Source organism: Triticum aestivum, chromosome 7A (assembly GCF_018294505.1).
Source record: "Triticum aestivum cultivar Chinese Spring chromosome 7A, IWGSC CS RefSeq v2.1, whole genome shotgun sequence".
Lineage (NCBI taxonomy): Eukaryota > Viridiplantae > Streptophyta > Magnoliopsida > Poales > Poaceae > Triticum > Triticum aestivum.
This window is the reverse complement of record NC_057812.1, coordinates 44,676,036-44,693,134: the sequence shown is the minus strand read 5'-3', so window position 1 is coordinate 44,693,134 and position 17,099 is coordinate 44,676,036. Positions and strand designations below refer to the sequence as shown.

The 17,099-nt window shown below is 44.4% G+C and overlaps 1 protein-coding gene across 2 annotated transcripts; it reads right to left on the bottom strand.

Annotated features, from left to right (window-relative positions):
• Positions 1-1,566: 1,566 nt before the first annotated feature.
• On the bottom strand, positions 1,567-4,306 carry LOC123150087 (velvet complex subunit B). Of its 2 annotated transcripts, XM_044569882.1 has the most exons (6): positions 3,787-4,306; positions 3,448-3,511; positions 3,195-3,306; positions 3,008-3,081; positions 2,075-2,209; positions 1,567-1,949 (listed from the first exon to the last, which is right to left on the bottom strand). In XM_044569882.1, the coding sequence occupies exons 1-6, from the start codon at positions 4,176-4,178 to the stop codon at positions 1,932-1,934; spliced, it is 795 nt and encodes a 264-aa protein (XP_044425817.1). In that variant the 5' UTR covers positions 4,179-4,306; the 3' UTR covers positions 1,567-1,931. The 2 variants fall into 2 exon arrangements, with proteins under 2 accessions (XP_044425817.1, XP_044425816.1); XM_044569881.1 differs by having other exon boundaries at positions 3,195-3,511.
• Positions 4,307-17,099: the final 12,793 nt, after the last annotated feature.

Here is a 17,099-nt window from a genome sequence, read left to right as displayed (position 1 = left end):
GCAAGCTCATGAACAGACCAGGAGTGTGACTAATATGCTCCACCCGAGGGGTCGGCCTTCAACAGCCTCGTATCAGTGAGACTTGTGGTGAAACTTCTTGACGCCAAACTGACAATTCAAGGCATAGTGCATTGTTCAGTTGTGAAGGAGTGTAACTACTTGGTCTAGGTGGAGCTCAACTTTAATCGGTCTCCACTGAGATGCTGGTATATCAAAACAGCGTTTGGAACAAAGGACAAACTGGGCCCCTGAGATCTGGTGGGGGATTGTTGAAATATGAGATGGGCCTAGAGCCCATATGACAATTTCAGATTTGATCTCTAAGGGCCCATGTAGGTGGCATGGCAAGGTGGTGGGAAGTTTAGTCCCACCCCGGAAGTGAAAGGAGAGTTGGAGTGGTTTATAAGGGATTCTCTTCCTCATGCTATTGGAGCTTGAGAAGAGATGAGGCCCTCGCGCACTCCTCCTCCTCCGCTCGCCTCGCCACGCCACGCCACGACGCGGGTTGCGGGATTGAGCCGAGCCGAGCTCACTCCTATGCGCTTCTTTTTGCCGGTCAGGAATGGAGAGTCTTTGACAGGTGGGGCCACGATCCACGCGCAGCCGCACATATATATGTGGGGCGCTGCCAACCCTAGCCGCCACGAAACAGAACGCATCTCCGCCTCCACGCCCACGTCGTTCCTCTGCTGCTGCTGCCGCCGGCGACTCCGTCCCGTTCACCGCGTACACGGTTGACGGGAGAGCAGGCCTCCAAAACCCCGCCTCTCCGGATCCTGTACGGGAGAGGGGCGATTAGGTTTTTGGGTAGCGACTACGCGACTGCTCGCTTCTATTCATCTACGTCCACATCACATTCGTCATCACCATGTCGACCGACGCCGACCGTGCCGCCGCTGAGAAGGCCGAGGCCAACAAGAAGGCCGCCGAGGATGCCGCGGCTACCGCCACCGCCGCCGCATGGCCGATTGGAGGGTATACATCGTTTATCCCTCTCGTGTTTCTTTCTGTTGTAGCAGTACTAGCGTTATGCGTAGATGTTTCTACTATATGCGTACTACATGCTCTGTTAGATCGTAATCAGTGTGTTATCAATACTGTCAATCTCATGCTTATGATTTATTCATGGATTAATTTAATCAAAAAACTGCCTAGTTTCTTATCAAGATCGATCGACCTGCTCAAGACTTGAGACAAGCCTCACTCTGATGCAGAAGATATCAAGGGGGAAACTCTTGACATTGCAATAATTAAGGCATGGTTTGGCGGAGACTAAGCTCGTAAGCACCACTCTTGCGAAAAAAAAATAGTACTTCCCACTAACATCTTTCCAAGAGAACCACACATACACATCACTATGAATTAAGTTTGGCGCAAAACATGTATTTTGTGCCCCCTGAGAAAAGAACAAATCGAGTATACATACACAACTACAACATTATGTTTGGCGCAAAAAAGTAGCAACCGCACAGTATGCTGCCGTTGAGTGCGTAGCTGCACAGTGCGCTTGCTGAGCGTGAAATTTAAGTAAACTGAAAAATGCTTGGTAAGAATAAATAAAGCCACTCAACCAGAAGGAAATTTATAGCTAAGGATCAGACGACAATTTTGCAGTCAAGAGGCTCCAACTAACCATATGATGTAAAAGCAGCAAGCAACATGAAAATAGATTACACTTTATCACCAAAGGAAATGATAAGGAGCAGGAATTGTGCGAGCCAAGGGGTCTACATCTAACCAGTCTATCCCGTCTAATTTGTGAGACAGTAAGTTACTGCATTACAAAAGCAAGTCGCATGTAAAATGAAAAATAGGATCGATGTCCACGCTTGCGAGACAGGCAAGTGACTAAGCTACAAAATTGAGAGCATCCAAAATGAAACAGAATTGATTGACTGAACTTGAGAGTCGGGGAAGTGACTGATGATGACTTAACGGAGTGATCGAGTCTGCAGCAACAACAAAAAAGATCTCCATGAGAGTTCTGTGAATGAATTTCAATCAACAAGAGAACAATTTGCAGCTAAACCATAATATAATAAAATGAGATACTTAAATGCCAAGAGGAAACTACCATTTCGCTTGCACGAGCAGCTTCACTCTCCTTGGCTTTAGTAGGTAAGGCATCAGCAAGCTCACCAATCATGGGGAGCAGACTGTGCAGCTCCGACTCCCACCTCGCAAGGCTTGCACCCTTATCCTTGCAGTCCTACACACAGAAGAACAGTGATGATAAATTGGTTATCTAGATAAATATGTTGTAGAAAGGCATAGCCGAATTGGTCGCATATAGTTAAATATTTCTGGGCACTACCAATGACTCAACAATGAAATCTTGGCTACAGAGGTGAGACCCACATGTTTGTGAATGTATTTTCTTCCCTCTAGAATAATTTTTGTTCCAGCTTATTATTATATGCACATATTAATCATATTATCTTTTTGGCTATATTTTAATTTAGATTTTCCTGCAATGTTCTCTCACATATGCTTGCTCTTCCCAAATGTGTTGATGGTTCTAGATGAAATGCATTTTACACATAAGTACTTCAACCATCCTAATTAGATATTCCATCTGTAACTTAATATCAGATGTTTTTTGACACTATGATAGTGTCAAAAGGCATATTATATTATGGTACGGAGGGAGTAGGATATATGTAAATCAACATTTAGAATACAAAAGCATTGCAAGAAATGTTCAATATGTGCCATCCCAAATTTATGGCTGTGGTACTTTCCAGAATCTTTCAGCTGACCACTTACTCCTTTTCTCTTTACTCTTTATTACTCTGCTATTATGTCTTACACCGGAATTGAAACAAAATAAAGCTTTGATGATATTCTGTTGTGCACTGCAGTATATTTCTTTTGTCAGATTTAAAAACAAATATGCTTGCAGTGAGCAATAATTTCTAGTGGTTGAAGTATTAGGTGAAGATCCTGGTTCGATGGTCGATGTGGCTTCAAAAATATTTTTTATTATTGGAAAGTGTAGAGTAGATACCATGTTAGAGCTGCCACCAGTGTCATTTTCATCCTTGGGAGATAGATCGAAGATGTAGACCACCTCACTGCAACCTGTGCAATAGGAAGCATTTGATTAACACTGCAATTTCTCAAAATACTACAATGAGCTGGATACTAAGGAGAGTCAAGCAGTAGAAAGTACAAAGGATTTTCTCAAAAATTACCAGAGAAGGGGCAATGGAAATTATGAGCTGGATCCCCAAACATTTCAGCGAGGAGAGTCAAGCCTGAGAAGATGGAGATGAGGAGAGTGTGAAATTCCTTCCAGACTCCGGGCTGCGAAATCAGGGTATTGATTTTTCTGATTATATCGTCAAGGATATCCTTCCAGCATCTCGCATCTGGTTTGGGGGCCTCTTGCTCTTGTTGCCCCTTTGCAATGTTCTTCAGATTAAGATCAATGTTCTGGAGCAGTACCTTGATGGCCCTTAAGTCGCGCTCCGAAGAGTCCGCCTTGGTGGACCAACAACCCGTTATTGCTCTGAAATGACAAAGCAACAAATTCAGTTAGCCAATGCTGCTCGATCAAGATGTAGAGATTTGTCCCAACAAGTGAATGACAACAAGACAGAATTGGCCAAAGCTAGTTAAATCTGTAGCAAGAAGCTGTGCTCTTCACCTAATATCACCACAATACAGGGATCCAACCCTATTCCTCCCCAATTCTGCACTGATTTGTCCCCCATTTCCACTGTAGCAAATTGGAACCACGAACTACGTCTGATTCAAACAGAAGAGGTAAAATAGTACACGTACCCCGGGAAATCCTCCTCGTCATCGTCGGGCGCGAGAGCCATGTAGATCCCGGCGCCGACCAATGCCGCGAGCGCGCCGGCCTTGGGACAGCGCGGGAGACGAGGTCCACCAGGGGCCGACCCCGGCGGCGGCAGGGCCTGGCCGACGATAGCCCTGGAGGCGGGCACCGGCGGGACGTAGGCGGCGGCGTGGGCGGAGGAGGGGCGAGGGGAGGCCAACTCGCCGTAGGAAGAGGCTGCCGGCGGGCCGTAGGCGGCGGCGTGGGTGGAGAAAGCACGTGCGGCGGCCGATGTGGCGAACGCAACGGCAGGCGGCGGGGCGTACTGAGCGCCGTGGACCGAGATGCTCCGTGCGGCGACGAGGAACATGCACAGGGCAGTCGCGCGCGCCATGGCGGAGGCGGAGGAGGGTGCGCGCGGGTTTCGGGGTCGGCGCGGGTGGAAGGTTCTAGACAAGTGGCGTCGATTGGGGGCGTTGTTTTGGTCTGGGTTGCTGGGCGGAGTGGCATGGCACGGACCGCGCAGTGAGAGAATGGCAAAGGAGGCAAATTTTACAATTTTGACCTGCCCGCGAAATAATTTCACTCCTCTGATCTTTTTGTGTAGCGCCCGCGTTGCAGGCGCCGCATCCTACGGTGCAACGCCTAGCACGGGGGCGTTGCACGCCAGTCCACCGTGGCAGCCCTGGGCCCCGCACCTCAGCAGTGCAGCACCTCTGAGCTAGGCGCCACACATGTAATGTGCAGCGCCTAGCCGTCGGATGCTGCACTGTGACTTAGATCCAGCCGCGCCGACCCTCTCCTCCCCCACCCACCCCATTGCCAGTTACAGAACAGAACAGAAGGGACGCCGGCGGCGGCCCTCTCCAGTCCCCCTCTCAATCCCCTCTCCGAAATCAATCAGATCTGACGATTTGGTCTGTGAATTCCTTCACCAATCCATCCTAAAAGGTACCCTCCTCCGATCCTCTTCTTTCTATCCATATAATGTATGCTATTTTGAAGATTTTGAGGAACCCTTGTTTGATTTGATTAGATTTGAATGTTGCATGTATTACAATCTTGCATGTACCTAATTTAGCAACCCTAGCTTAGTATATTTTATTGAAAAGATATGGTTTGGATACATAGGTTGACATGTTATTTTATATGGAAAAGAGATTTGTATTAAATCTTGCATGAAGTAGGCCTAGTTTAGTTTGGATACATATGGGGCATTTGTGTTGAAATTATATTTGTATTGACAAGAATGCTTTGGATACATATGCTTTGAATTTTGCATCTAGTAGCCGTACTTTAGTTTATTTGTATTGAAAAGATAATTGTGTTGACAAGAAAGTTATTTTTTTAAATTGTTAGGATGGTTTGGCTTCTCGATGATCACTGGAACAAACAACACCGGTCGTACGCTATGTCGGTGGAGCAACGGGTAATAATGAAAGTTGCCGGTGTTATGAATTTCGTGTTTATTTCAAACACAAATGCCCCATATGTAATGATTTGTTTGTTTGTAGGAGTTTGCACCTCTGAGGCTTCGGTCTCACGGGTCACCCTTGGGTGGATGCGCTATGATGAGCAATACACACCGTATGTAAGGGAGACAGGACTTCTCCCTTTCATTCAGTTTGTCAGCCGGTCGACGCCACCCAACAATGCTGCAGCACTCACCGCGCTTATTGATCATTGGAGGCCGGAGACACACACTTTCCATCTTCGGACCGGGGAGATGACCGTGACGCTGCAGGATATTACTATGATCACCGGTCTTCCAATCGATGGGAACCCTTTATGTATGAACACCGATTCTGATGGGTGGCACGCGCAGATGCATGCCCTTATCGGTATGGTTCCTCCGGAGCCTTGGGAACTAGAAGCAGAAGACAAGAAGAAGGAAAGAGTCGCAGCCGGTGCTCCTTTCACGTGGATTACATTGCACTTTGGTACTTGCCCTGAGGATGCTAATGAGGACACGGTTAAGACATATGCTCGTGTCTACATGCGGTACGTGATATCCAGGACTATGTTTGCTGATGGCACATGCAAGAATGCTCCATGGATGTGGCTGAAGGCGTTGATCGTCTTCGATAGCAAATGGAGTTGGGGTTCGGCGACACTGGCTTACTTGTATCGACAGGTATGAAGTTGTTTCCTTTTCACTTCATTGATACATTATCAATGCGCTCTTGCTGTTAATTCAACCATGTTCTCTTTTATGTGTAGTTGGACGAAGCCTGTTGTAGGCAATCTGGAGGTATTGGTGGTTGTCTGCTCGCACTTTCCATATGGAGCTGGGAGCGTTTGCCGGTTGGACGACCGAAGACCATGAAGTACGAGGATTGGAACGACAAAGACAACCCACTACGGCTCCCCACTTGGGCTCACAAGTGAGATGTGTTAAATGAGACGACGGATGATCCCTCCGTCATGTACAAGTTGTACAAGAGCGAGCTGGACGCGATCACGCCTGAGCAGGTGAATCGACGTTTCATAAGTGATTATCATGCTTCTATCGTAACTCGATATCAATTTTGCATTCTATCCCATTTTGCAGGTGGAATGGGAGCTGTATGGACAAGGAGAGAGTTTTGGTAACCCTATAGAGTTCAGGCTGAATCCGATGTGCACTAGGGATAGGGATCTCTGGCATATGCGGTGCCCACTGATATGCAACTGGGCGGTTGAGCTTCACCTGCCACATCGGGTGTTTCGCCAGTTTGGTTTGTTCCAGCCACACCCGCCGGAGCGGGAGGACACGGACAAGTTGCTACACGCGTATGATATAATTAACCTTGAGCACTTAGCATCTTCTCGGCGGTTTTGATGATGCTAATATTCTGTTTCTAACTTGCAGGTTGGATAGGAAAAAGCAGCGGAATATCAAGGATTGGGCCAAGCATCACAGGAAGTATGTCGTACAGTTCGCGCTATGTGTGGAGCAAGCTAGGGCTGGAAAACGAGCCCAGCTTTGTGAGCACTACCCGACCGCGTTCAACAACTATCTCACATGGTTTCTTGCAAGTACCCGTGTGGAGGTATGCAAGCCGGCGTATGCTGAGGAGATTTTGGAAGAACCCACCGTTTTTGATGAGGTAGCCCAGCACCAATACAACGCATTAGTCAGGAAAGGCAACTCAGTGATCCCTTCAGCTCCAATGATGAACTTTGTGGTATTTGCCCTTTTTGCTTTTCCATTCGCACTATTCACATCTTCGCTTGCCTAAAACTTTGATACCGTTTCTGTTCATAGCGTGCCCAGATCAAGAAAGCAGCTGATGAGACCGAGACTATTCTGGAAACAACCCCGGCTGGCAAAAGCGATGGGGAAGGTGCACTTCGAGCATTCATTAAGGTTCACATCTCCTTCAAACTAGCACTTAACATGTGTTGTGATACGTCCATTTTGCACCATGCTTTTATATCGATATTTATTGCATTATGGGCTGTTATTACACATTACGTCACAATACTTATGCCTATTCTCTCTTATTTTACAAGGTTTACATAAGGAGGGAGAATGCCGGCAACTGGAATTCTGGGCTGGAAAAGGAACAAATATAAGAGAGCTATTCTGCACAACTCCAAAAGTCCTGAACTCCACGAAAATCATTTTTTGGAAATAATAAAAAATACTGAGCGGAAAAAATACCAGAGGGGGCCCACACCCTGGCCACGAGGGTGGGGGCGCGCCCTACCCCCTGGGCGCACCCCCATGCCTCGTGGGCCCCCTGGTGGCCCTCCGGTGTCCATCTTCTGCTATATGAAGTCTTTTGTCCGAAGAAAAATAAGCAAAAAGCTTTCGGGACGAGACTCCGCCGCCACGAGGCGGAACCTTAGCGGAACCAATCTAGGGCTCTGGCGGAGCTGTTCTGCCGGGGACACTTCCCTCCGGGAGGGGGAAATCATCGCCACCGTCATCACCAACGCTCCTCTCATCGGGAGGGGGCCAATCTCCATCAACATCTTCACCAGCACCATCTCATCTCAAACCCTAGCTCATCTCTTGTATCCAATTCTTGTCTCTAAGTCTGGGATTGGTACCTGTAGGTTGCTAGTAGTGTTGATTACTCCTTGTATTTGATGCTAGTTGGTTTATTTGGTGGAAGATCATATGTTCAGATCCTATATGCATATTAATACCCCTTTGATTATGAACATGAATATGCTTTGTGAGTAGTTACGTTTGTTCCTGAGGACATGGGAGAAGTCTTGCTATTAGTAGTCATGTGAATTTGGTATTCGTTCGATATTTTGATGAGATGTATGTTGTCTCCCCTCTAGTGGTGTTATGTGAACGTCGACTACATGACACTTCACCATTATTTGGGCCTAAAGGAAGGCATTGGAAAGTAATAAGTAGATGATGGGTTGCTAGAGTGACAGAAGTTTAAACCCTAGTTTATGCGTTGCTTCGTAAGGGGCTGATTTGGATCCATATGTTTCATGCTATGGTTAGGTTTACCTTAATACTTCTTTTGCAGTTGCGGATGCTTGCAATAGGGGTTAATCATAAGTGAGATTCTTGTCCAATTAAGGACAGCACCCAAGCACCGGTCCACTCACATATCAAATTATCAAAGTACCGAACGCGAATCATATGAACGTGATGAAAACTAGCTTGACGATAATTCCCAAGTGTCCTCGGGAGCGCTTTTCTCTAAATAAGAGTTTGTCCAGACTTGTCCTTTGCTACAAAAAGGATTGGGCCATCTTGCTGCACTTTATTTACTTTTGTTACTTGTTGCTCGTTACAATTTATCCTATCACAAAACTATCTGTTACATATAATTTCAATGCTTGCAGAGAATACCTTGCTGAAAACCGCTTATCATTTCCTTCTGCACCTCGTTGGGTTCGACACTCTTACTTATCGAAAGGACTATGATAGATCCCCTATACTTGTGGGTCATCAAGACTCTTTTCTGGCGCTGTTGTCGGGGAGTGAAGCGCCTTTGGTAGGTGGAATTTGGTAAGGAAAAAATTATATAGTGTGCTGAAATTTACTGTCACTTGTTACTATGGAAAGTAATCCTCTAAGGGGCTTGTTCGGGGTATCTTCACCTCGACCAGTAGAGCAAAGAGTTGCTCCTCAACCTACTGAACCTACTGAAAATGAAAATGTCTACTTTGAAATTCCTTCGGGTATGGTAGAAAAACTGCTATCTAATCCTTTTACAGGAGATGGAACATTACATCCTGATGAGCACCTAATATATGTGGATAAAGTTTGTGGATTATTTAAGCTTGCAGGTATGCCCGACGATGTTATTAAGAGAAGGTCTTCCCTTTATCTTTGAAGGGAGACGCATTGATATGGTATAGGCTATGTGATGATATGGGATCATGGAACTACAAATCATTGAAATTGGAATTTCATCAGAAGTTTTTATCCTATGCATCTTGTTCATCGTGATCGTAATTATATATATAATTTTTGGCCTCACGAAGGAGAAAGCATCGCTCAAGCTTGGGGGAGGCTGAAATCAATGTTATATTATGCCCCAATCATGAGCTCTCAAGAGAAATGATTATTCAAAATTTTTATGCTCGGCTTTCTGATAACAATCGCACCATGCTCAATAGTTCTTGTGCTGGCTCTTTTATGATGAAGACTATTGAATTCAAATGGGATTTATTGGAAAGAATTAAACGCAACTCTGAAGATTGGGACCTCGACGAAGGTAAGGAGTCAGGTATGACACCTAACTTTGATTGTGTTAAATCTTTTATGGAGAACGATGTTTTCCGTAAATTCAGCACTAAATATGGACTTGACTCTGAGATAGTAGTTTCTTTCTGTGAATCTTTTGCTACTCATGTTGATCTCCCTAAGGAGAAGTGGTTTAAATATCATACTCCCATAGAAGTAAAAGTAGCTGCACCTATTAAAGTTGAAGAAAAGACTATCACTTATAATGATCCTATTGAAGGAAATATGCCCTAGAGGCAATAATAAAGTTATTATTTATTTCCTTATTTCATGATAAATGTTTATTATTCATGCTAGAATTGTATTAACTGGAAACATGATACATGTGTGAATACATAGACAAACAGAGTGTCACTAGTATGCCTCTACTTGACTAGCTCGTTGATCTAAGATGGTTATGTTTCCTAGCCATAGACATGAGTTGTCATTTGATTAACGGGATCACATCATTAGGAGAATGATGTGATTGACTTGACCCATTCCGTTAGCTTAGCACTCGATCGTTTAGTATGTTGCTATTGCTTTCTTCATGACTTATACATGTTCCTATGACTATGAGATTATGCAACTCCCGTTTACCGGAGGAACACTTTGTGTGCTACCAAACGTCACAACGTAACTGGGTGATTATAAAGGTGCTCTACAGGTGTTTCCGAAGGTACTTGTTGGGTTGGCGTATTTCGAGATTAGGATTTGTCACTCCAATTGTCAGAGAGGTATCTCTGGGCCCTCTCGGTAATGCACATCACTTAAGCCTTGCAAGCATTGCAACTAATGAGTTGCGGGATGATGTATTATGGAACGAGTAAAGAGACTTGCCGGTAACGAGATTGAACTAGGTATTGAGATACCGACGATCGAATCTCGGGCAAGTAACATACCAATGACAAAAGGAACAATGTATGTTGTTATGCGGTCTGACCAACAAAGATCTTCGTAGAATATGTAGGAGCCAATATGAGCATCCAGGTTTCGCTATTGGTTATTGACCGGAGACATGTCTTGGTCATGTCTACATTGTTCTCGAACCCGTAGGATCCGCACGCTTAACGTTACGATGATAGTTTCATTATGAGTTTATATGTTTTGATGTACCAAAGGTTGTTCGGAGTCCTGGATGTGATCACGGACATGACGAGGAGTCTCGAAATGGTCGAGACATAAAGATTGATATATTGGAAGCCTATATTTGGATATCGGAATTGTTCCGGGTGAAATTGGGATTTTACCGGAGTACCCGGAACCCCCCCGGGGGTTAATGGGCCTACATGGGCCCTAAGGGAGAAGAGGAGGGCCGGCCAGGGCAGGCTGCGCGCCTCCTCCCCCCTAGTCCAAATAGGACAAGGAAGGGGGGGGCGGCGCCCCCCTTTCCTGTTTCCCCCTTCCCCTTTCCTTCTCCAACAAGGCAAGAGGGGGGAGTCCTACTCCCGGTGGGAGTAGGACTCCTCCAGGCGCACCCCTAGGGGGCCGGCCGCACCTTCCCCTCCCTCCTTTATATACGGAGGCAAAGGGGCACCCCAGGACACACAAGTTGATCTTCGTGATCGTTCCTTAGCCGTGTGCGGTGCCCCCTTCCACCATATTCCACCTCGGTCATATCGTAGCGGTGCTTAGGCGAAGCCCTGCGACGGTAGAACATCAAGATCGTCACCACGCCGTCGTGCTGACGGAACTCTTCCCTGACACTTTGCTGGATCGGAGTCCGGGGATCTTCATCGAGCTGAACGTGTGCAAGAACTCGGAGGTGCCGTAGTTTCGATGCTTGATCGGTCGGGCCATGAAGACGTACGACTACATCAACCGCATTGTTATAACGCTTCCGCTGTCGGTCTACGAGGGTACGTGGACAACACTCTCCCCTCGTTGTTATGCATCACCATGATCTTACGTGTGCGTAGGAATTTTTTTGAAATTACTACGTTCCCCAACAGTGGCATCCGAGCCTGGTTTTATGCGTAGATGTCATATGCACGAGTAGAACACAAGTGAGTTTTTTGTGATATAAGTCATACTGCTTACCAGCATGTCATACTTTGGTTCGGCGGTATTGTTGGATGAAGCGGCCCGGACCGATATTACGCGTACGCTTACGCGAGACTGGTTCTACCGACGTGCTTTGCACACAGGTGGCTGGCGGGTGTCAGTTTCTCCAACTTTAGTTGAACCGAGTGTGGCTACGCCCGGTCCTTGAGAAGGTTAAAACAGCACCAACTTGACAAACTATCGTTGTGGTTTTGATGCGTAGGTAAGAATGGTTCTTGCTCAGCCCGTAGCAGCCACGTAAAACTTGGAACAACAAAGTAGAGGACGTCTAACTTGTTTTTGCAGGGCATGTTGTGATGTGATATGGTCAAGACGTGATGAGTTATAAGTTTTTGTATAAGATGATCATGTTTTGTTGAAGTTATCGGCAACTGGCAGAAGCCTTATGATTGTCTCTCTATTGCATAAGATGCAAGCGCCAAATAATTGCTTTACTTTATCGCTATGCGATAGCAATAGTTGCAAGAGCAATAATTGGCGAGACGACCATGTGACGACACATTGATATAGATCAAGATGATGGAGGTCATGGTGTCATGCCGGTGACGATGGAGATCATGACGATGCTTTGGAGATGGAGATCAAAGGCACAAGATGATGATGGCCATATCATGTCACATATTTTGATTGCATGTGATGTTTATCTTTTATACATCTTATCTTGCTTTGATTGACGGTAGCATTATAAGATGATTCCTCACTAAATTTCAAGATAAAAGTGTTCTCCCTGAGTATGCACCGTTGCCAAAGTTCGTCGTGCCCAGACACCACGTGATGATCGGGTGTGATAAGCTCTACGTCCATCTACAACGGGTGCAAGCCAGTTTTGCCCACGCAGAATACTCAGGTTAAACTTGACGAGCCTAGCATATGCAGATATGGCCTCGGAACACTGAGACCGAAAGGTCGAGCATGAATCATATAGTAGATATGATCAACATAAATGATGTTCACCATTGAAACTACTCCATCTCACGTGATGATCGGACATGGTTTAGTTGATTTGGATCACGTGATCACTTAGAGGATTAGAGGGATGTCTATCTAAGTGGGAGTTCTTAAGTAATATGATTAATTGAACTTAAATTTATCATGAACTTAGTCCTGATAGTATTTTGCAAATTATGTTGTAGATCAATAGCTCGTGTTGTTGCTTCCCTATGTTTATTTTGATATATTCCTAGAGAAAAATTATGTTGAAAGATGTTAGTAGCAATGATGCGGATTGGATCCGTGATCTGAGGATTATCCTCATTGCTGCACAGAAGAATTATGTCCTTGATGCACCGCTAGGTGATAGACCTATTGCAGGAGCAAATGCAGACGTTATGAACGTTTGGCTAGCTCAATATGATGACTACTTGATAGTTTAGTGCACCATGCTTAACGGCTTAGAATCGGGACTTCAACGACATTTTGAACGTCATGGAGCATATGAGATGTTCCAGGAGTTGAAGTTAATATTTTAGGCAAATGCCCGGATTGAGAGATATGAAGTCTCCAATAAGTTCTACAACTGCAAGATGGAGGAGAACAGTTCTGTCAGTGAGCATATACTCAAAATGTCTGGGTATAATAATCAGTTGATTCAACTGGGAGTTAATCTTCCGGATGATAGCGTCATTGACAGAATTCTCCAATCACTGCCACCAAGCTACAAGAGCTTGGTGATGAACTATAATATGCAAGGGATGGAAAAGACTTTTCCCGAGCTCTTCGCGATGCTAAAAGCCGCGGAAGTAGAAATCAAGAACGAGCATCAAGTGTTGATGGTCAACAAGACCACTAGTTTCAAGAAAAAGGGCAAGGGGAAGAAGAAGGGGAACTTCAAGAAGAACAGCAAGCAAGTTGCTGCTCAGGAGAAGAAACCCAAGTCTGGACCTAAGCCTGAAACTGAGTGCTTGTACTGCAAGCAGACTGGTCACTGGAAGCGGAACTACCCCAAGTATTTGGTGGATAAGAAGGATGGCAAGGTGAACAAAGGTATATGTGATATACATGTTATTGATGTGTACCTTACTAGAGCTCGCAGTAGCACCTGGGTATTTGATACCGGTTCTGTTGCTAATATTTGCAACTCGAAACAGGGACTACGGATTAAGCGAACACTGGCGAAGGACGAGGTGACGATGCACGTGGGAAATGGTTCCAAAGTCGATGTGATTGTGGTCGGCACGCTACCTCTACATCTACCATCGGGATTAGTATTAGACCTAAATAATTGTTATTTGGTGCCAGCGTTGAGCATGAACATTATATCTGGATCTTGTTTGATGCGAGACGGTTATTCATTTAAATCAGAGAATAATGGTTGTTCTATTTATATGAGTAATTTCTTTTATGGTCATGCACCCTTGAAGAGTGGTCTATTTTTGATGAATCTCGATAGTAGTGATACACATATTCATAATGTTGAAGCCAAAAGATGCAGAGTTGATAATGATAGTGCAACTTATTTGTGGCACTGCCGTTTAGGTCATATCGGTGTAAAGCGCATGAAGAAACTCCATACTGATGGACTTTTGGAACCACTTGATTATGAATCACTTGGTACTTGCGAACCGTGCCTCATGGGCAAGATGACTAAAACACCGTTCTCCGGTACTATGGAGAGAGCAACAGATTTGTTGGAAATCATACATACAGATGTATGTGGTCCGATGAATGTTGAAGCTCGTGGTGGATATCGTTATTTTCTTACCTTCACAGATGATTTAAGCAGATATGGGTATATCTACTTAATGAAACACAAGTCTGAAACATTTGAAAAGTTCAAAGAATTTCAGAGTGAAGTTGAAAATCATCGTAACAAGAAAATAAAGTTTCTACGATCTGATCGTGGAGGAGAATATTTGAGTTACGAGTTTGGTCTACATTTGAAACAATGCGGAATAGTTTCACAACTCACGCCACCCGGAACACCACAGCGTAATGGTGTGTCCGAACGCCGTAATCGTACTTTACTTGATATGGTGCGATCTATGATGTCTCTTACAGATTTACCGCTATCGTTTTGGGGTTATGCTTTAGAGACGGCCGCATTCACGTTAAATAGGGCACCATCGAAATCCGTTGAGATGACGCCTTATGAACTATGGTTTGGCAAGAAACCAAAGTTGTCGTTTCTCAAAGTTTGGGGCTGTGATCCTTATGTGAAAAAGCTTCAACCTGATAAGCTCGAACCCAAATCGGAGAAATGTGTCTTCATAGGATACCCAAAAGAGACAGTCGGGTACACCTTCTATCACAGATCCGAAGGCAAAACATTTGTTTTTAAAAATGGATCCATTCTAGAGAAGGAGTTTCTCTCGAAAGAAGTGAGTGGGAGGAAAGTAGAACTTGATGAGGTAAGTGTACCTGCTCCCTTATTGGAAAGTAGTACATCACAGAAATCGGTTTCTATGACACCAACACCAATTAGTGAGGAAGGTAATGATGATGATCATGAAACTTCAGATCAAGTTACTACTGAACCTCGTAGATCAACCAGAGTAAGATCCGCACCAGAGTGGTACGGTAATCCTGTTCTGGAAGTCATGCTACTAGATCATGATGAACCTACGAACTATGAAGAAGCGATGGTGAGCCCAGATTCCGTAAAATGGCTTGAAGCCATGAAATCTGAGATGGGATCCATGTATGAGAACAAAGTGTGGACTTTGGTTGACTTGCCCGGTGATCGGCAAGCAATTGAGAATAAATGGATCTTCAAGAAGAAGACTGACACTGACGGTAATGTTACTGTCTACAAAGCTTGACTTGTTGCAAAAGGTTTTCGACAAGTTCAAGGGGTTGACTATGATGAGACCTTCTCACCCGTAGCGATGCTTAAGTCTGTCCGAATCATGTTAGCAATTGCCGCATTTTATGATTATGAAATTTGGCAGATGGATGTCAAAACTGCATTCCTGAATGGATTTCTAGAAGAAGAGTTGTATATGATGCAACCAGAAGGTTTTGTCGATCCAAAGGGAGCTAACAAAGTGTGCAAGCTCCAGCGATCCATTTATGGACTGGTGCAAGCCTCTCGGAGTTGGAATAAACGCTTTGATAGTGTGATCAAAGCATTTGGTTTTGTACATACTTTTGGAGAAGCCTGTATTTACAAGAAAGTGAGTGGGAGCACTACAACATTTCTGATAAGTATATGTGAATGACATATTGTTGATCGGAAATAATGTAGAATTATTCTGCAAAGCATAAAGGAGTGTTTGAAAGGAGTTTTTCAAAGAAAGACCTCGGTGAAGCTGCTTACATATTGAGCATCAAGATCTATAGAGATAGATCAAGACGCTTGATAAGTTTTTCAATGAGTACATACCTTGACAAGATTTTGAAGTAGTTCAAAATAGAACAGTCAAAGAAAGAGTTCTTGCCTGTGTTACAAGGTGTGAAATTGAGTAAGACTCAAACCCGACCACGGCAGAAGATAGAAAGAGAATGAAAGTCATTCCCTATGCCTTGGCCGTAGGTTCTATAAAGTATGCCATGTTGTGTACCAGATCTATTGTATGCCCTACACTGATTTTGGCAAGGGAGTACAATAGGGTCTAGGAGTAGATCACTGGAGAGCGGTCAAAATTATCCTTAGTGGAATAAGGATATGTTTCTCGATTATGGAGGTGACAAAAAGGTTCGTCATAAAGGGTTACGTCGATGCAAATTTTGACACTGATCCAGATGACTCTAAGTCTCAATCTGGATACATATTGGAAGTGGGAGCAATTAGCTAGAGTAGCTCCATGCAGAGCATTGTTGACATAGAAATTTGCAAAATACATACGGATCTGAATGTGGCAGACCCGTTGACTAATCTTCTCTCACAAGCAAAACATGATCACACCTTAGTACTCTTTGGGTGTTAATCACATAGCGATGTGAACTAGATTATTGAATCTAGTTAACCCTTTGGGTGTTGGTCACATGACGATGTGAACTATGGGTGTTAATCACATGGTGATGTGAACTATTGATGTTAAATCACATGGCGATGTGATCTAGATTATTGACTCTAGTGCAAGTGGGAGACTGAAGGAAATATGCCCTAGAGGCAATAATAAAGTTATTATTTATTTCCTTATTTCATGATAAATGTTTATTATTCATGCTAGAATTGTATTAACCGGAAACATAATACATGTGTGAATACATAGACAAACAGAGTGTCACTAGTATGCCTCTACTTGACTAGCTCGTTGATCAAAGATGGTTATGTTTCCTAGCCATAGACATGAGTTGTCATTTGATTAACGGGATCACATCATTAGGAGAATGATGTGATTGACTTGACCCATTCCGTTAGCTTAGCACTCGATCGTTTAGTATGTTGCTATTGCTTTCTTCATGACTTATACATGTTCTTATGACTATGAGATTATCCCGTTTACCGGAGGAACACTTTGTGTGCTACCAAACGTCACAACGTAACTGGGTGATTATAAAGGTGCTCTACAGGTGTTTCCGAAGGTACTTGTTGGGTTGGCGGATTTCGAGATTAGGATTTGTCACTCCGATTGTCGGAGAGGTATCTCTAGGCCCTCTCGGTAATGCACATCACATAAGCCT

What these genes read in the sequence shown, in the direction of transcription:
- LOC123150087 (XM_044569881.1), bottom strand. Translation starts at nt 4,178, where the DNA reads ATGGCGCGCGCGACTGCCCTGTGCATGTTCCTCGTCGCCGCACGGAGC. An exon ending in TTTCCATTGCCCCTTCTCTG is followed by an intron (nt 3,082 to 3,194) that starts GTAATTTTTGAG and finishes CCTATTGCACAG; the next exon opens with GTTGCAGTGAGGTGGTCTAC. An exon ending in CTGGTGGCAGCTCTAACATG is followed by an intron (nt 2,210 to 3,007) that starts GTATCTACTCTA and finishes TTCTGTGTGTAG; the next exon opens with GACTGCAAGGATAAGGGTGC.